This window comes from Astyanax mexicanus, chromosome 8 (genome assembly GCF_023375975.1).
Source record: "Astyanax mexicanus isolate ESR-SI-001 chromosome 8, AstMex3_surface, whole genome shotgun sequence".
NCBI lineage: Eukaryota > Metazoa > Chordata > Actinopteri > Characiformes > Acestrorhamphidae > Astyanax > Astyanax mexicanus.
In genome coordinates, this window is record NC_064415.1 from 15,910,645 (window position 1) to 15,931,318 (window position 20,674).

General features: G+C 40.7%; 2 protein-coding genes across 2 annotated transcripts in view; both read left to right on the forward strand.

Annotated features, from left to right (window-relative positions):
- Window positions 1-20,674, forward strand: part of fgf11a (fibroblast growth factor 11a) — a 110,618-nt gene that overhangs the window by 42,405 nt on the left and 47,539 nt on the right. Inside the window, exon 2 of the mRNA XM_007250162.4 lies at window positions 12,381-12,491. Within this exon, the coding sequence (XP_007250224.1) occupies window positions 12,381-12,491 (111 nt within the window). The remainder of the gene's footprint in view (window positions 1-12,380; window positions 12,492-20,674) is intronic.
- LOC103037073 (UDP glucuronosyltransferase 5 family, polypeptide G1) overlaps window positions 1-20,674 on the forward strand; it is a 246,053-nt gene that overhangs the window by 5,275 nt on the left and 220,104 nt on the right. The gene's annotated exons all lie outside the window — the stretch shown is intronic.

The window sequence follows — 20,674 nt, forward strand, 5'->3', positions numbered from 1 at the left end:
TCTAGCAAGATAGATGGACGTTGGAATAGAGCCAGTGGCAGTTCTATTGTACCGGCTATTGTAAAACAAACTGTTCATGTTTAATCAGGGTCATATTTGTGACTTGTGTCTTTTAGAGTTCAATGGGATAAATAAACTGTCAACATACAAGCGCACAGAAATCAATGGAGAATTATCCAATAGAGAGAGGATAAATGATCTGCAATATAGTAACAGTAGCAACAGCAGCAGTCGGCTGGAGAGTAGATGATTGATTGGGTGTGAGCGATGGATATGTCACATATGCTTTAGCCTTAAAGTGCTAATATATCTATCTATCTATCTATCTATCTATCTATCTATCTATCTATCTATCTATCTATCTATCTATCTATCTATCTATCTATCTATCTATCTATCTATCTATCTATCTAATCTCCCCTTTTTCTTTCTTTTTTTCTTATTTTTCCCATGTTCTCCCCAATTACAGCCAAATACCTGGCCAACCCACTCATTAGAACTCCCTCAATCACTAGTAATGCCCCAACACACCAGGAGGGTGAAGACTAACACATGCTTCCTCTGATACATGTGAAGTCAGCCACCACTTCTTTTTGAGCTGCTGCTGCTTGGAGGAAAGCGCAGTGGCTCGGTTCCGTTACCCAGAAGGAGCAGGGCCAATTGTGCTCCCTCTGAGTGCCGGAGGCTTGATGGCAAAGCTGCATGAGCTGGGGTTCGAACCTGCGACCTCCTTCTCATAGAATGACCCACTTTGGCATTATTTCGGTTTCTAACAAAAACAATGAACATGGAGATCCACTGAATGTTAACAGCTTTATTTTCAGTCTGTGCTGTACACAGACCACCCCCACACCCTTATACACCATCCAGCTCAACAATTTTGCACCTTAAAGCAGCAGTTTTTTAATAATTTGTCTTTCTTGTTTTAAGAGTCCAGAATAGTAAACTGCATTCTCTAATGAACATTTCTAATAAACACATTTTACACGTGCATTTCTGGACAAGCCAAGAGAGTCCGAACAAAAGGAACTAAAAGTAAAAAAATCATGTGGACTGAGGCAGTAGAATAATATTATTTTTTTTTACACAAATACACAAATGACTTGGGTGCCACTTTAAAATAAGGCATATTTAAAAAAGGGTTTAAAATTAGTTTACGAAGCAGATTATTAATGGTTATTAATTAGGTTATAAACTCTTAATAAGCAGTTACGACATGTAAATAGAAAGGGTGAAACACATCAGTGGTCTGCTGTGTTTCAAATAGCGATTCCACATTTGTTTTATATTGTTAAACCTCAGATCTTACTAGATTCTTATCTTACTTTATCTTTTCCATCTGTCACCATAAACATTTTTGTTAATAACTTTATTCCTTTAACTATAATTACAAATTAATTGACTAGACCGACTTTCTATATTATTTTATTAGATATGTTTAAAAGTTATTTGCACTGTTCTTTCTATTTTTGTGTTGTAAGTTCTTATTAATAAAGTATTTAAAGTATTTTAACTTAATTTATAACCATTAATAAACTCCTTTATAAACATTTTAAACCCTTTATAAAGGAGCATATTTTAAAGTGGTACAAACTTGGAATATGCAAAAGCACTGTCTTGATTGCTTTACCAAACTGGCATTATGAAGTTTCTTTTAAGCCAGGCCTAAAGTCGCAATAATAAAGATGCAAAGATTCTTTAATCTGTAATCTCAAATGCTACATGATGTTGCTTAAGGTGTCCTAATGGTTTAGATGAGTTGTAAAATGCTTAGATAAAGGGGAACAATTTTTTTATTTATTTAAAAGTAACATACATGCTGATTTGTAGTCTTTACCAAGGTAAAGACTACAAATCAGCAAGGGCTCCCAAACACAAAAGAATAAAAAGAGAGGGCAAGCTTGGATGAGATTGTTCAGAAAGTTTGTTTTTAAGTGAATGAGAGTGGGAAGCCATGTAATGTAGTTTTCCTGGGCACTTCCTGAGATGTGAAAGTGTGTATCTCTTGGATTTCTAAATTGTGTGCTTTGTCCAGAATTTCACATTAATTTGACATCAGAGTTTGTTTCTACAGCTGCTTTATTTTCTCTGAGAAGATTTTCAGTGCTTACACAAAGCTGTTTGATCCAAAACCTTCCCAACATAGCCGTTTAATCACATCCTAAAATGCCTAACCACAAATGTAAATAATCACAAAACAGTCAGATTTCATCTCACTTTTTAATGGTATTGACTGAGACTGAAACTGAAGCCTGCAGTGTTGTATGTTCTGCTGTGTGGGATGCTTCAAAATTAGGCTGGCCAATCATAGGTGAGCTCTGTTGACCAACAGGATTCCATTGTCACTGTTGTGGACCAAACAAAGAAGGAAGAAGATGGCAGCAGGAAAGCTTGTCCAGAAGAGTAAAGCAAAACCTAAGGCCACTTTGAGGACCCATTTTTTATTATCTAGAAGAATCATGGTCAGTTCATGGTTCACAAAGAATAATGAACTATAGCTTCCCTCACTGATAGAGTTGCAACCTGTCCAGGTTTCACATTGATTGTCCCTTTTTTGGATTATCTCTCGTAGGAGAGATAGAGTGCTGACACTATGATCGGAAGATTGCTGGTTTGAATCCCAGTTATGTATCTTGCCATCAGCTGCCAAAGCCCCGAGAGAACACAATTGGCCTCGCTTTCTCTGGGTGGGTAGATGGCACTCTTTCCCCTTATCACTCCTAGGGGGATCAGCACAAGGCATCTCTGAGCTGATGTGTCAGAACTGATTGAATCAACCAAATGGTTGGGGCAACTGGGGACAAGCTAAATTGGGAGAAAATGGGAAAAAATAGAAAAACAAAAGATTTACTCTGTATGCTGTTGTGCCTTTTTCACACTGATGTGCACTACGGTTTTTCACCAGTATCGTAGAATCATGTGTCTTGACTACACCATCAGCCCTAGCGATTCCTACAGGCAGAACTAAATTGACAGTAAATCGTAACTGTGGTGGCTGTGTGTAGCGTTATTCGAGGAACAATACAACAATTGATATGATACACAAGATGAAGATGAGACTGTGTCTATTGGGTCTGCCAAGCCAGTCAAAAAGAAAATGAATCGTTCAGCTCATTTCAACAATACGCTGCATGGCTAAAGCCAATCCCATTAACATATTCAGTGCTATATACAACGCTACCAAGTCTTAACCAAGTCTTCTCTGATCTGTTTCGTCCACCTTGTGGACTTGTATGTATGTTGGTGGAAGAAAACGGTTCGTCAGTTGTTAGTATAGTTATTCAAGGACGTGCACAGGAATCTTGAAGGGCAGTTGCTCTAACCTGAAGAAAGGGCACCCCCCCAAAAAAAAGGGTCTCTCTCTTTCCTGTATTCGTCTCTTTTCCGTGGGCATTTCGAATTTTCTGCATTAACACAACGTGCATGTGAATAATTCGAATAGTGCTTTATGTACGTCATTCATCTTGCTTGATCAAATGAAATGTTATCAGCTGCATGTAACTTAGTTTAGTTAGCCTCCCACAAAACAACCTGAGCCATGTAAAACGTTGACTGCAAGCTAGCTTACTGTCTGGGTTTTTTTGCTACCTAAACGTGGCACAGTAGGTGGCTGTCAGATTATTTAGGATCACTAACGTCCTAAACTCGACGACATCGGATTTTAGAGAATTTGATTGTGATCATGTCTTGTAATACTGTGAAGGCTACATTTCAAGCTCACCTTTAGGGCAGTCGCTCTACTACTAAGGCATCTTCAAACTCCTCTTGGGTTTCTGCTAGTCGGGTGAAGCGCCGCCCGGTCGTGTGCTGCGCTTTTTTTTTCTAGTGAAGTGTGCTGCATGTCCCCCGCTATGCCCGCGCCCCTCCCTTCTCTCGAGGTGTGTGAATCTGAACAATTGACTCTGAAAACTTTGTTTTACGAAACTTCAATCAAAATTTTGAATTATAAAGAAAATCTTGTTGAAAAATGAAATCTTATTTGCCTATATTATTTTTCCCCTCCCTCGGAAGGGCAATATCAGCCAAGGACGGCAAAAGGGCAGTTGCCCAAGCACATTGGGCCATAGCGTCTGCACGTCACTGTAGTTATTAGAGACATGGTTGGCAATCCTACTCATTAAGGAGCACTCATGTAGAGAAGGGAATTTAAGGAGAAAGAGCGTAAGAGCATGAGGCAAACGATGAACAGAGAAATTGAAAGAATTGACATTTATTAGAGCTGTGGGTGATTTTTTTTTTAGACAACAAAAGGCAGAGGAAATGCTGTACTGTTGGTGTAAAGGGGCCTTTACAAGCAGTATAAAGCCCATACTGCAAAAATACTGAGGTATATAGGGGGTCAAAAAGGGCATAGAGATATTGCTAGGTGGATTAGTGTGCTTGTTCTGCAAGCTGAAACTTCCATGCTGCTAACCACTTCAAGAACTGGCAGCTAATATAAGTATGAACAGCGTGGCACCTCTAACATGGCATGGTGTCTCTGATAGTGATGGTGACTGCAGAGATGATTCAGCTACTGTTTTTCTGTAAAGACACAGTGCACCTCTCTCTGTCTCTCTCTCTGTCTCTCTCTCTCTCTCCACTCTTTCAGCCTGTGACATATGGCTGGCTTCCCCAGTGGAAGGGCAAGTTTTTGTTAAGCACCGTTGCGCTTGAGCGTTTTATCGACGCCTCGTGTAAAAGTATGGAGCGCCTCCACTTTTATTTAGAGTGTGAATCTCCTCTAATGAAATAACCGTGTCATCTCTCCACACCCTGCCTCTCCCTCTCTCTCTTTCTCTCTCTCCAACTCTCTTTCTTTGTCTTTCTCTCTCTCAGCAGAGAAAAGTAATGACTCTGTATCCCCTGCTGATTGGTTGATGTATGGCGTTATTCCGAGCGATGCAAACTCGCATAACTCAGCCTCCCGGGGTTTGGAGGAGGGAAAGGGGGGGTTGAAAGTGAAAGGCTGATAGAAGGAGGGAAGAAGGGAGGGAAAGCCTCATTTTGAGAGAAGTGAAAGGTAACCTAGTGGTGCTCTCCTGGGTGAATGTGTCCATGTTCTTGTGAAAGACTAGGCCTTGGCTCACTAGTGTCATTTACACCTATATACATACCCACATATCTCATATATACAGATCAGTATTGCCTATCAAACCATAAGTTTTCCATTCCATAAGCTGAGGACTTAATTTATTAATTGTAAGATGTGAATATAGGTTGTGTCATGAGCAGCACAATGTGAGGCAAGGTCAATTATCATGAAGAGTTTATCAAAGTTTGAGTGTTTTGATAGTGGGGAATACATCCTGTCTTTATAAATATTTTGTTTGCTTATTTCTTGTAGAATGTTGTAAGTTATGTTAGTTACCTTTCCAGGTGTTGAGCCAAATTCAGCCTCCCTGCCACAGTTTGACCCTTAATCTACAGTTACAGTAGATGCAGAAGTCACAAACATGAACTTTTGGGCTCATACTTTTAAGCCGGATTTCGGCACAACACTAGTTCTTTTTTTTCTTGTATTTTTTAATAGGTGAAAGTAGTCTGCCTCAACTTTTAGTAATTAGTCTAAAATTTAGCAATCAAGAAAATTGCTTGATCAACAACCAAACCATTGAACCAAACCATGGTTTAGTTGGTCTTGACCGAAGACACCTCTTTTGGTCATATTTGATCTTTTTGTCCAAACCTTGGTTTGCAGCACTTCTCACACTTGTCATTTTAGTTCAGACCTACATGAAAATTCTGAAAGTTGCAGCCAAACAAGCTAGACAGTGTGAAAGTGTGAAATTTGCCCATCAAAAAGAAGTTTTCCTTTCCATAAGTGGATGACGTAATTTATTAAGTATAAAATGTGCATATAGATTATGTCATGAGCAGCACAATGGTTTAATGGTTTCAATGGTCAATTGAAAGTGAGGCAAGGTCAATTATCATGGAGATGATAGCTATCATGGAGAAAGTTTGAGTGTGTTTTGATAGTGTCCTGTCTTCATTAATCTTTTGTTTGCTTATTTCTGTATTTGAAGCTGTAGTTTGTAGAATGTTGTAGGTTATGTTAGTTACCTTTCCAGGTGTTGAGCCAAATTCAGCCTCCCTGCCAAAATTTGACCCTTAATCTACAGTTACATTAGATACAGAAGTCACAGACACAAGATTTTGGGCTCATATTTATGAGCCGGATTTCGGCACAACACTGGCTCTTTTTCTTCTTGTATTTTTTAATTGGTGATAGGAGTCCGCCTCAACTTAGTAATTAGTCTAAAATTCCAAACTATCTAGAAAATTGCTTTTATCACCAACCAATCCATTGAACCAAACCATGGTTCAGTTGGTCTGGACCAAAGACCCCTCTTTTGGTTGGATCATATTTGATCCTTTGGTTCCGAACCCATTTTAGTTCAGACCTAAATAAAAATTCTGGAAGTTGCAGCCACACAAGCTAGACAGTGTGAAATTTAGGAGTTTTTAATTTGTTTGCATTGTCTAGTGATGCTGAAAAGAGAGGAGATGCTTTTTTAGACCGTTACTCTGCATGAATGCAGTCTGCTCCACTTTTGAAAGAGCCTTGGTTTGCAGTTTATTTGTTCAGTTTGTGAACAAGAGGAAAAAAGCGCTCCAACAGAGAAACAATAAGTCTGAATGACTGCTGGACCAAGCGAAAGCATCACCACGCTTGCATAGTTGATAACTTTCAGAAACGTACAGAGGAATCCATTAAAAAAAGATGGAAAATGGTTTACGAGAGAGTTAAACACGCTCTTAGAGACAAAGAATGAGGGCAGGAGAAAGATAGACACCTCAAAAGGAGAGAAGGTTTCTTACCTGAAGAGACTAGATAAGAGGGGGTAAGAAGAGATCATAGAATTGAGAATAAAGGCGGGCTGGCCAGGGAAGGAGGATGCAAGAAGAAGAAAGAAGAGAGTAAGTGACTGAGACAGCCTGGATAAACTCTCAGAGACACAAACACTGATATTTTGACAGAATAGTCTTGTCCGCTTCAGGCCTCAATCTCTTTGGTGGAAAAGCTGGCAAACCTGATTGAGATGCTACTCTACTGCTCTTATCCCCTTAACCTTTACTAGAAATGAATTTACTCATGTGAGGGGGTGAGTTCTCAATGATACATGGTTTCATGGCCACACCTCTTTACATCTTTACATATCAGATTATGATTTTTTCAATATGTATGCTATTTAATACTGTTGCACAATATTAATATATTGTATCAGCTTTTGTGTTAACTGAAATTCGAATACCAAGGGTTTCATCTGTGGCTAATTCCGCAGCTATAAATAAATAAAAAAGTTGTGACAGTATGGAAAAAAAGCATAAAGGCCGGGCTTACCTAGGAGAACGTGCTTGGCAAAAGATTTTATCTCTTCTTCAGCATTAACGTGAACATTGCCTCATCGGCAAATCAAAGTAGAGCTACGTTACATAATCCTCCTCACCGTATCAACCTGACATTCTGCAGCTGTTGGAGCCCCCTGGAACACAGCACTGCTTCCAAAGCCATCAAACGACCTAAGAATCGCTCCTGCAGGGGGCTTTTCCCTCTGCCTTCGTCTGTTACACCTTAGCCTGTGTCTGTCCAGTGTCACATAAGATGCGACCCACTGAGGATGTAGCAAGTCTTTATTCGGCGATGCAGGAACAGCAGGAGTTTTTGGAGAGCCTTGTTTCCATGCTTCAAGATGGACAGCCGCTGGTATTACCCTCATTGATGTCTTCCCCCGGTGAATATGATGGGGAACACGGGACCTGTGAGGGCTTCATCATGCAGTGCTCCCTCTACCTCGACCATTTGTTGTGCCCTACCCTTCCAGAACTTATAAAGGTACTTTTTATCAAGACTTTACTGAGGGGTAGGGCTTCACAATGGGCGGACATTGTGTCGGACCAAAGGCCTGAAAAGGCAAAGACGGTGGAGGGACTCTTTGAGCTACTGAAGCTCAGATTTTCAAGAGCACCAGCAGCTCCCGCTGCTCCAGCCTCAGCTCCAGCTCCAGCACCTGCTGCCCCAGCCCCAGCTCCAGCTCCAGCTCCAGCACCTGCTGCCCCAGCTCCAGCTCCAGCACCTGCTGCCCCAGCTCCAGCTCCAGCACCTGCTGCCCCAGCTCCAGCTCCAGCACCTGCTGCCCCAGCTCCAGCTCCAGCACCTGCTGCCCCAGCTCCAGCTCCAGCACCTGCTGCCTCAGCTCCAGCAACTGCTGCCTCAGCTCCAGCTCCAGCACCTGCTGCTTCAGCTCCAACACCAGCAGCTCCCGCTGCTCCAGCTCCAGCAGCTCCCGCTACTCCAGCACCAGCAGCTCCCGCTGCTTCAGCTCCAGCGCCAGCAGCTCCCGCTCCTTCAGCTCCAGCGCCAGCAGCTCCCGCTGCTCCAGCTCCAGCGCCAGCAGCTCCCGCTGCTCCAGCCTCAGCTCCAGCTCCAGCTCCCTGTGCCCGCGGCTCCGGCCGCCTCTGACCCTGTGCCCGCGGCTCCGGCCGCCTCTGACCCTGTGCCCGCGGCTCCGGCCGCCTCTGACCCTGTGCCCGCGGCTCCGGCCGCCTCTGACCCTGTGCCCGCGGCTCCGGCCGCCTCTGACCCTGTGCCCGTGGCTCCGGCCGCCTCTGACCCTGTGCCCGCGGCTCCGGCCGCCTCTGACTCTGTGCCCGCGGCTCCGGCCGCCCCTGACTCTGTGCCCGCGGCTCCGGCCATCCCTGACTCTGTGCCCGCGGCTCCGGCCGCCCCTGACCCTGTACTTACTGCCGCCCCTGTTCATGTACCTGCGGCACCTGTCCCTGATCCTGTTCCCACTCCCAGAACTTTGTACACCCCCAGGCCTGCTCCCAGGCCAACTCCCAGCTCACAATCACCTAGACCCGCCCCAAGTTCTCCTGCACCAGCTCCTAGAGCTATACCCCAGCTGGCCCCTCAGACTTTTGTAAATTTTGGGCCATTATTGTTTGTACATGTTCCTGTATCTCTCCCAGTTGTGGTTCCTGTGTCCGTCTGTGTCCCTGTGCCCTTGTCTAGTTGTGTTTCTGTTCCTGTCCCAGTCACTGTATTGGTTTCTGTCCCCATCCGAGTTATGGTCCCTGTTCCTTTATCTAATTTTGCCCCGTCAACTGCCCAGTCTTTTGCTCGGTCCCCTGTTCAGTCCCCATATGCATCCCTGGTCCAGTCTGTTTCAACCCCTGGTTCTGTGTTCGGCCCTGTTCCACCTTTGTTTCAGCCTCCTGTCCAGTCTTCGTCTATGTTAAGTGTCCAGCCCCTAGTTCAGTCTTTCGTCCAGTCTAAGTCCCCTGTCCAGTCTCAGCCCTCTGTCCAGTCTTTTGTCCAGTCTAAGTCCCCTGTCCTGTCTCAGCCCTCTGTCCAGTCCTTGTCCCCTGTCCAGTCTTTTGTCCAGTCCTTGTCCCCTGTCCAGTCTAAGCCCCCTGTCCAGTCTTTGTTCATGTCCCCTGACCTGTCTGCATCCCTGCCCAATGTCCAGCCCCCTGTACAGTCTGCATCCTTGTCCAATGTCCAGCCACATGTCCAGTCTCTAGTTCAGCCCCCTGTCCAGTCTGTGTCCTTGTCCAATGTACAGCCCTCTGTCCAGTCTCTGTTTCTACCACCTGTCCAGTCTCCGTTCCAGTCCAAATTAGTACCCCCTGTCTAGTTTCCTGACTCTGTTCCAGCCCCTGTGTTCGTCCCCAGGTCTTGTCTAGCCCTGTCTTTTGTTTTTCTGTTCCCTCTCTCTCGGCGCCTCTGGTAGTGGCGCCGTTGAGGGGGGGTAATGTTACACCTTAGCCTGTGTCTGTCCAGTGTCTTTCCTTTTTTGGTTCCTTCCTGCTCCTGTCCTCTGTTCTCGTGTTTTGTTTACCTGTCATGTTTCCCAGCCATGTGCTACTGTGTTTTGGTCATGTCTCCGCCTTAGCCCCGCCTTGTCATCTGTAACCCCTCCTGTCTCCTTTGTAACCCCGCCCCCTCATTACCTCCACAGGTGTCCCTAGTGTGTGCCTGTGTATAAATACCCCATGTGCTCCTTTGTAGTTTGTCGCATCTTTTGTCTCTATTTGTCATGTTACTCTGTCCAGATTGTGTTCATCTGTTTTGTTTAGCCACAGACCTGCTTTGTTGTTTGTCCTCAGTGTTTTAGGTTTGCTTTATTTAGTTTGTTTCTTTGTTTGCGTAGCTTGCTTGTTTGGTTCAGTATTTTAGTTTATCCTCTGTTTCATAGTGTTTTGTTTTAGTTACATTTTCTTTTTATATTCCCTAGTGTTCTTTTCTTTGTTAGTTTAAATATGGAAAATAAAAAAGACTTGCGTTTACATCCTGCCTCCTCCATGTTACATCGTCGCTCTCTATCATGTTCTTTATCTTTTTTGCTGTCTCTTGTCCTTTATTGGCCACACAAAGGCAGACCTGTATTAGCAGACACCTGGAAGCAGCCCCAGAGCTCATGCATATTTGATCTGTCCCATTAATGCTTTATTGTCGTTTCGTTTCTAGTAGTTTTTGCATCCATCGCTCTCTCTCTCTCTCTCTTGTTCTCTCTCTCTCTTTCTCTTCCTAGAGTTAATGATTAAGTCTGCTGTTCAACCGGGCAACGGCCACTTTTCAGCAGTTGTGAACAGCTAGCCACTGACATTGCCAAGAGCAAAGCAAGACAAACTCATGCTTTCAGCCTGAAAAACAAACTCGTTCACATTCTGCCTAAACAGCTTTTCTCCTCACAGCTGGCTTTTGTAAATGTGGCACTCTTGTTTATTTGACAGGCCTGAAGTCCGACTCGTTTCTAAAGCGAGGGTTGAGGCAGTACACTTACAGGAATCTTCTTGCTGAGGTCTTTTGTCTTCTGACACACTGTAAAGTGTAGTCTGAACACTGAGGCACAAAAGTTACTATACTTTATACACACATAGACTACTTCGAAAGGTGGTTGGAAATATATAGACATATATAGATAGATTAACCATAAAAGTGTATATACAGCTCTGGAAAAAATGAACCTGAATCACATAAAAAGAAACCTCTGAAATATAATCAAGAGGAAGAAGGATGGCCAAAAGCCATCAAACCAAGCTGAACTGCTTGCATTTTTGCACCAGGAGTGGCATAAGGTCACCTAAAGGCAGTGTGAAAGACTTGTGGAGGAGAACATGCCAAGACACATAACAATCAGAGTTATTTTCCCAAATATTGATTAATGAACTCTTCCTGTGTTAAGATATAAGTATTGTTGTTTCTAAATGAATATGAAATTGTGAATTTTGGAATTTCAGAGAGCTGTTGTTTGTAGTTTATAGGAATAATTCACTTAAATTGTTTTTTATTTATGTACACTTTTAACAACAAAAGCTGTCACAAAGCAGTTTTACAGAGATACGGGTCCAAGCTATTTATAGAAACAAGTGTTTGTTTTGTTAAAAAATATACCTATAAATAGTAAAATAAGAGAAACTGATAATTTTTAAGTGGTCTCTTATTTTCCTCTGGAGCTGTATATATTAACTGTATTTATTAAGTAGAATAAGGATTAAAAACTTATTATATTACAGTATTGTACAGTAGAGTATGATAAGAATTATCTTATTTACAGTACATAGGCAAAAGACAAAATGTTTAGTTAACAACAGAGCAGCTGTTGCTTTAAATCATATGAGGTAGTTTAAAGAGACATCACAGCAGCAGATTATAATATATTGCACAGAGTGTACATGTAGAGGGGTTGGACAATGAAACTGAAACACATGTCATTTTAGTGTGGGAGGTTTCATGGCTAAATTGGAGCAGTCTGGTGGTCAATCTTCATTAATTGCACATTGCACCAGTAAAAGCAGAGTGTGGAGGTTCAATTAGCAGGGTAAGAGCACAGTTTTGCTCAAAATATTGCAATGCGCACAACATTATGGGCGACACACCAGAGTTCAAAAGAGGACAAATTGTTGGTGCACGTCTTGCTGGCGCATCTGTGACCAAGACAGCAAGTCTTTGTGATGTATCAAGAGCCACGGTATCCAGGGTAATGTCAGCATACCACCAAGAAGGACCAACGACATCCAACAGGATTAACTGTGGACGCTGTAAGAGGAAGCTGTCTGAAAGGGATGTTCGGGTGCTAACCCGGATTGTATACAAAAAAACATAAAACCAATGATCAAATGAATATAGTCATACGTTTATGATTGAGCACAGTTCAGACAGTATCTGCTTGGCAACCACATTGAATGCATTAAGTATTTTGCTTCATGCATCATTACCTGTCTCTTGTCCTTACAAAAAGCTTTAATGACTGCTTATATTTTAACAAATAATGTCATTTTATGAAAAGAAACACTCATATTTTTGAATGTGAACCGTTCTCTGGGGTTTCACCCATAAATTACTGTCTCTGCCGTATTTGCTGATGGCTATTTTTCTCTCTATCCTCCAGAGCCTCAGCTAAAAGGCATCGTTACACGCCTGTACTGCCGGCATGGATTCTACCTCCAGATGTTACCAGATGGCACCATGGACGGCACAAAGGACGAAAACAGCTCCTTTTGTAAGTCTCCATTAACGCACTGTGCACAGCACGACAGCTCCCATCAGCCTCAGCTCAACACAAACTTGCACAGCATTCTGAGCCCCTTCACTCACTACGCCTGTATACACACTTGGACTTTACATGAGTGCAATGAATCTTAAGCTACAAGAACAAAATCTCTTGTAGATACATTTTTACAGACACTTCAAAATGGTTATTCTCCTGTTCTCCGGTTATTTTCTGAATCAGTTTCTCTGATTTTGCTATTTGTAGGTATATGTTTGAGTAATATGAACATTTGTTGTTTTGTTCTATAAACTACATACAACATTTCTCCCAAATTTCAATTAAAACAAGTTTTTAAGCATTTTGGCATGTTCTCCTCCACCAGTCTTACACACTGCTTTTGGATAACTTTGTGCCACTTCGGGTGCAAAAATTCAAGCAGTTCAGTTTGGTTTGATGATTTGTGATTAATCATCTTCCTCTTGATTATATTCCAGAGGTTTTCAATTTGGTAAAATCAAAGAAACTCATCATTTTTAAGTATTATCTTATTTTTTTGATAAAGCTTTATATTGATATTTTCTTACATCCCTTATCTAAAGCGATTTAGAAAATAATCAGAGAAAAAAAGAGTCACTGAACTCTATCAGACTGGAAAGAGCTGCAAAGGCTTTGTTAAATCTGAGACTGCAGCGAAGCACAGTGAGAGAATTTATCTACAAATGGAGAAAACTCACTACTGTGGAGAACCAATTCTGAAAAAAGGAGGAGGAGGCAGAGGAGCCTGAAATTTCTGAACAGTAATGTAATTTACTCATTGCTACTTATTATACACATTTGATTGCATTTGTTGCAGCCAATTACAACCAGCTATAGGGTTTGGGGAGGGGCAATTACTTTTTCACATGGATGATATACATAAATGCTGAATAAATCTTTATTCAAAAGCTACATTCAAATGTGACAAATAGAATAAACTGTGACATATTTAAAGCACTGTTGAACTTTTTCAGTAATCATGATCTCAGACTTTTATTTGTCCCATATGAGAAAAAAAATTATAATTTCAAAGCCAGGAGGTATTCCTGCTTTTTAACACTTTTTCTGGCAAAAAAATGTAAAGAAAAAAAAAAAGAAATTCAGATACTTTGAACACCCACAGTGTTTTGGGAGCGTTCCTCCAACGCTGCAACTGTGTACGCCCATAAAAGGAACCCTGGCATGGTTTCAGCTCGAGTGCACTTCTTATGTAGAAACTGTCAAAATTGGAGCTGACAGCTCCTTCAGCCTCCGAGTGAAAGCTCTGGTCACACAGGTAAAGCTTCTGAATGAGCTCTCCCTGCAGAGCAGTCATACGGTGTGTTTGGAGCGCCATTTCGGAGTGTTTTCCTGTCGAGATGTGGCCCCGAGTCCAACCCCGAGCACAAATTTAATGACTTCAGAGTTGACAAAAGCAGCAGAATGCTCCTAGCTCAGCTTGGACTTGAGTACGATGTGTGTAGAGAAATCCTGCATGCCTTGAGTTTGAGTTCCAGCTACAAGTGCTTGTGCCTTATTTAATGAGTCATATTCTGAAGAAGAAAATCTTTAGCTGACAAAACAAGGAAAGGCCTTTTTTCACACAGATACAGTTCAACTTTTGAACTGACCAGTTTTCTTAGCACAGTTTAGCCAGGTACACAGATTTTAAACCTGATTTTAACATCCATTTTGCCCAATTGAAACAACTTTTAGTCTGCTAGTGTGTGACAGGTAATGATTTAATCCCACACAGTAACTTTACCAGTGTTAAATCAACATATTTCAACACAAAGTGGCCCTATTTTAGTGATATGGTACCACTTTAAAATAAGACTACATTTATAAAGGGTTTATAAATGGTTTACAATTAGTTTATTAATGGTTACTAATTAGGTTGTAAATGCCTTGAAAATCATTAATAATCAGTTATAACACACACGTAGAAAGGGCAACAATGACCTGTTGTTTGCCAAATAGTGAACCCACAGCCATCTATATTGGTAAACTTCAGATCTTGTAAGATACTCAACTAACTCAACTTGCTCCTCCATCTTCATATTCTCCATCAGTCAACATCAGTTTAACCATTTAACTCCCAAGTTTAATCATTCCACCACTAACTCATTTAGTCATTTATAAACAACAGGTCATTGTTCCCCTATCTACGTATGTGTTATAACTGATTATTAATGATTTTCAAGGCATTTACAACCTAATTAGTAACCATTAATAAACTAATTGTAAACCATTTATAGACCCTTTATAAAGGTAGTCTTATTTTAAAGTGGTACCAGTGATATATAGGAGAGCTGTCAACCCACTACCATGGTGCAGCTTGATTAAGAGCGTCAGTGTGTCTTTGGTATTGTGAAGACACAAAGCATATGCCTTGTGTGGCTCAAAAGGTGCAAAAAAACATGTATTAATTCTCTTAAATAATCATTGTGATAAACCAATCAGCATTTTACCTTCCATTCCCTTTAAGAGCCAGGTGCACTTTGACTGCGTGCACGGCAAAGCGTTTCTCAACATAGGAAACTGACCTGCAAATTCACGTTCGTAATTTATGGGAACAGCAATGTTATTTATTTAATGTATTCTGTTTATTGTTGATGTTAAGTTGGGTTTGTGCACTTCTGCATGTTCATGTGTGTGCGTGTGTGTGCGATGCCAAAATAGCAATGAGCATCTGACAGTGGATTGGGTTTTTTCAGTCGAAAGAGCACCTGTGTTTTCCATTGCCAAGATAGCAATATTGCATGAATTTCTTTCACTTCCAGACCACCACTTACATCAGCATATATATATTTGCAAGCTTCTTTGCTATTTAAACGATGCAAGCAGGGTGTGAGATAGCAATGAGCATTGCCTTGTGCAGAGTGTGAGATAGGGCCCTAAGGCTACGTTCAAAAAGCAGGTAACAGAGGCCCAAACTGTCGGAACAGTGCGAACTGTGCAAGTGACAGCATGCGCTACAGATCAATGCTTCATGTTAAGTTTCACTTTAATCCCTGTCAGAATTTTTTTCTTTACTTGGGAATTGCAGCTGCGATGATGTAAAAGTCATCAAGCATCAAGCATGAATTCCGATCTGTGGTTCAGACAGAGTTACATTGCTGCAAATTGTATATGTGTTGAATTTCTATACCACATATTGAAGTGTCCCAAATCTGAAAAAAATCAGATTCAATGTGATTTTACACAGCCACATAAATAACACATCTGTGTTCATATATGACGTAAAAGACCAGATTTGGGTCACATTTACCTGCAGTGTAAATGTGGAACCACCAACTTCAGAAACAGGAAGAAAGAAACACTCATATAGCTTTAGAGAGACTGAGCAGAGATTGCTGTAGTATTAATATAGTTTTTTTTATATGGAAATATTTATATTTAGTTATTTACTTATTTATTGGTTTATATTTGTTTATTTTTTGTACTTTAGTTCTTGAAGCCCCCAAAAAATAGTAAATCTGGTTTAATAACTCAGTGTTTGCTTAGCAACATTAAGTGTAAGATCTGTTTAGCAACATTAATGAAGATCTGCCATTAATTCGCTATTCTGTTAGGAGTGTTAAAATCCTGTAGAGCCTAGCCTTCCCTTACAGTTCTTGGGGTCACAGAATGGTTCAGGAGGAGGGCTTAATGATGTAGAGATCCTGTGATTGGCTTCACATTTGTGCCGTAAGATCCAGGGTCTTTATATTCATATTTGGAGGACACCCTATCTCTTTTTACACCAACAACATTAGGAATTAGTGTAGACTGTGCTGCTTTGCACACAAAACAAGAATTATTGAAAAAATCCACAGTTTGTATTTAGTTAGTATTATCCATATCACAATTTAGCATGCTAACTTGCTAACGTTTTGACTATAGAGCTCAGATGTGAGACCAAACTCTAACTACAGGTGCACTTTAGTAGTAGCTGAGTAGTACCAAAGTTGAAAAAGCTGTTTGTGTAGTGCATATAAATAAAATACTAATTTGTGATACATAAGAAAATGAAATCAATATGCAAGTGATTATTAATACACTTATTTAATATAATCTCTACTAATGTTTCATTAATATTTACTGAAACACACTAACGTTAGCGGTATATAGCAGATAACTCCTTATCTTATAGTCCTTATCATCTTAAACTTAGTTGCTAAAACTGAAGTGTTTTTTAGAGTAGTGTATTTATGCTGCTGAGCTTTACAGTCTGTTTTATCACAGGTGATGTAGATACAAGCAGGTAGCTCGAGCCAATGTGTTTAAATTCCTACAACAACTGCTTCCTTTTCAAAGCCAATTGTAGAGGATACAGTACAGGTTATGAGATACAATAGTTTCAGGTGATTTAGCTGCTGCGTATATTTTCAGATGGGGCCATAAAAAGTTATTGTCGCAGATCCTGTTCCAGGCTAGAATGGTAGCAATGCCCCACCGCTCACCTTCAGGCCCATCACTTACAGCCAGCCTGTCAGGTGTCTGTGAGATAAACACATTATAGAGATAAGAGCCCAAAGCTCGGTGTACTAAACATCACTGTCTCAGAACTTGTTATTGTCACCTGGGATTCGCCCTTGGATTTTGGTTAAGAGCTCATGAATCATGCTATATATGCAGTTTTTAAGCTGTTCTTATTGTAAAAAATAACCAAATAAAGGAATCGATTTCTGTAATACTGAATATTCATTTTGATTTTACAGTTTCACAGATAGGGCTCAGCATAACTGTTCTATTTAATTGTATGCCCCAATTACTCTCTCTATATTTACATATAGTAAAAGAAAAATATATGTATGTTATAAACATACAGCTCTTCTTTACTTCCTGTGTAGGAGTATTGCCAATAGATAGGACCATCTAGAGCAGGGGTCGGCAATTAAGGCCAGATATTTTTTGGAATTTCAGATATGTTTTGGAAAATTAAGTGTAATGAGACTAGTAGCTCTCCAGCCCAGAGGGTTGTTGAACCCAGATACAGAACAGTTAATCTCAAAGCAGGTAAACCCAAATAGAAAGGAAAAAAATGAATAAATACATATAAATAAACACACTGCTCTTCGTGCGGGATCGAACAAGTGCTGCCCGGGTAGTGAATTGGGACACGACCGGGAAAAAATGCCCTTATAAGGAGATAGAGAGCCCAAGAACGGGCGGTAAAAAAGCAGAACGGGCAGAAAATACCGAGCGTGACAGAGAGACAGGGCAGGTAAGTAAACAAGAAGCATTTTCTTTTTTATTGTTTTATAATTTTGTTCATTATAGTTCAAACAACCTCATGAGCCAGATGTTTCATGCCTGCGGGCCACATCTGGCCAGCGGGCCACCTGTTGCTGATCCTTGATCTCAATAGCATAAACATGAACGAATCCAATAAGTCACTGTAAAAAATATACAAAAGCTAGTGGACTAGTAGTCTAGACATGTTGGTGGACAGTATAGACAGTTACTCATGCTGGTGAAGGATATACAGGATACATTCTTTAGAGAGAGAGAAAGAGAGAGAGAGAGAGAGAGAGAGAGAAAGAGAGAAAGAGAAAAAGAGAGAGAGAGAGAGAGAGAGAGAGAGAGGGGCCTGTTGTCAGCTTATGCTGTCAAGCCATGTCCACAGTGAGAGATCTGCCTTCTATTTGAACTTTGGAAGGACTGCTTTATACTGTGAAAACAATCACACACACACACACACACTGCTTTTCATCTCATATGAATCTGTCTCTCTCTTTCTTTCTTTCTCTCTATGACTGTCTCTCTCTCTGTCTTTCTCTCTCTATATCACTCTCTCTCTCTATCACTGTTTCTCTCTGTAGCTCTCTCTCTCTCTCATTGTCTCTTTCTCTCTTCTTCTATCACTGTTTCTCTCTGTAGCTCTCTCTGTCTCTTTCTCTCTCCTTCTATCGCTTTCTCTCTCTCTCTCTCTCTCTCTCTCTCTCTCCCTCTCTCTCTATCACTGTCTCTCTCTCTGTCTGTCTCTCAGTGGGGGGTGTTAGAGGTGCGTGCCCTCTCTTCAGCAGTGTGGGGGGTATCAGGCTGCTCATTATGCGCTCCACTGCGGAGTATGCTAACGAGCTCCAAAAAAGCGCAGAATCAGCAGTGAGAGGGCTAAATAATTAACACACACACACTGTCCGACTTACATGTGGAACCTGCACTTCAAATGGTCTAAAGCTCCAGGATGTGTTTTGTATGATCTGTGCTTCTATAGTTCATTGGCTGTAAAGAATGTTGAGGCCTGTACCCATAATTATTTATGTTTTGACAATTTATTGTTCCATAAATAATTGCAATTAACAATATTAACAGTAAAAATATGTGAACCTTTAATAATTGTAAATACTGGAAATGCAAATAAAATAAATAGTCTTATTGTCAGTGTACTCTGGATATGGACAGAAGGACTGGAGATCATGTTTGTTCCATTAGGCTTTGCCCTTTACACACTGAAATTCCTCTTGATTTATTGAATCATTAAATTAAAAAATATACAAATCTTTTGCTATGTTTTTATATGAGGAACACAATTTTAAAACATTTTAATCATTTTCACATGCATTTGATAACAAATTGAGAGTTGACCCTAAGTATTTGTTCCACAGGGACTATTATGTGGATGCTGCTTTTGTACCAAATCTTGAATACAATTACCTGTTGATCACCTGTTTCATATCACACCATTATTTACTTATTTTAGAGTTGTCAGTTTGCTGTGATTAATAGTGATTAATCTCTTTTTTTTCACATTTCACACTGAAACTTTTAATATTTATTTAAATATAAAATAAACGAATTAATGTATTAATGAATATGATTTTATTTATATTCACATACAGGGGTTGGACAATGAAACTGAAACACCTGCTTTTAGACCACAATAATTTACTGTCCTGACGTACAGTTCTGGTGGAAACAGGAGAGTTGAGGTGAACATTGAATTCTGCCATGATTTGGGCAGCCGTGGTTTTATGTTTTTGGATACAATTCGGGTTAGCAGCTGAACATCCCTTTCAGACAGCTTCCTCTTACAGCATCCACAGTTAATCCTGTTGGATGTGGTTGGTCCCTCTTGGTGGTATGCTGATATTACCCTGGATACTGTGGCTCTTGATACATCACAAAGACTTGCTGTCTTGGTCACAGATGCGCCAGCAAGACGTGCACCAACAATTTGTCCTCTTTTGAACTCTGGTATGTTACTCATAATATTGTGTGCATTGCAATATTTTGAGCAGAACTGTGCTCTTACCCTGCTAATTGAACCTTCACACTCTGCTCTTACTGGTGCAATAATGTGCAATCAATGAAGATTGGCCACCAGGCTGCTCCAATTTAGCCATGAAACCTCCCACACTAAAATGACAGGTGTTTCAGTTTCATTGTCCAACCCCTGTATGTTAAATTGTATCTTTTTAACTTTGAACACAGATTGTCTTTGTAATAGAGAAAAAAATAAAAAGGGATTGAGTTTGTAAGACTGTCAGAGAAAGTTATGAAGCTGACTCCATATTTTAACATTAATTATACCCAATCTACCTTCCGAAACACTTTTATGTTGATTTTAGAAATGCTGAATAAATTACAGGTTAGGTGCATAAATTAATATTGACAGCACTAATGTCTCTTCTTCTTTTGTCTGTCTTTTCTTTCTCATTAAAGATGTTTCATATATAAAACTGAATGAAAACATTTTTATCAAAGAAATAAATAAAAGGTATCCATTTTGCTTGTTTAGCATCCACTCCCAGTCATGATAGCCTGCCTAATCTTATGTTAACTCGCATATCTGTAGTGAATGGAAACTTGGCTTAAAAAAATATAACATTTGGATGGATGCCTATTTTCTATCCTATGTTTTTTGTTTCTCCTTCTTTTTGTCTCTCTTTCTCTTTCTAACCCCCCCCCCCTCTCTCTCCCGCTTTCATAAACCATACGTCCACCAGTAAAGAGTCACAGCCAGCTCTCCAGTCCACTAGTCAGGAAGGATATGTCATTTCTTTATTTCTTTCCCTCCCCCTCTCCTGTCTCTGTCCCTGTATGCCCCCGGCTGCCTATGCAATCTAAATAGAGAATCAAGCCATGAAGCCCTGCCAAGCCCAAGGCCGTATGCATCCACATACACACACACACACTAATTCAACAAGCTCTTCCTAAAGTACAGTTGACCGTTGACGTTGTCTTAAGGA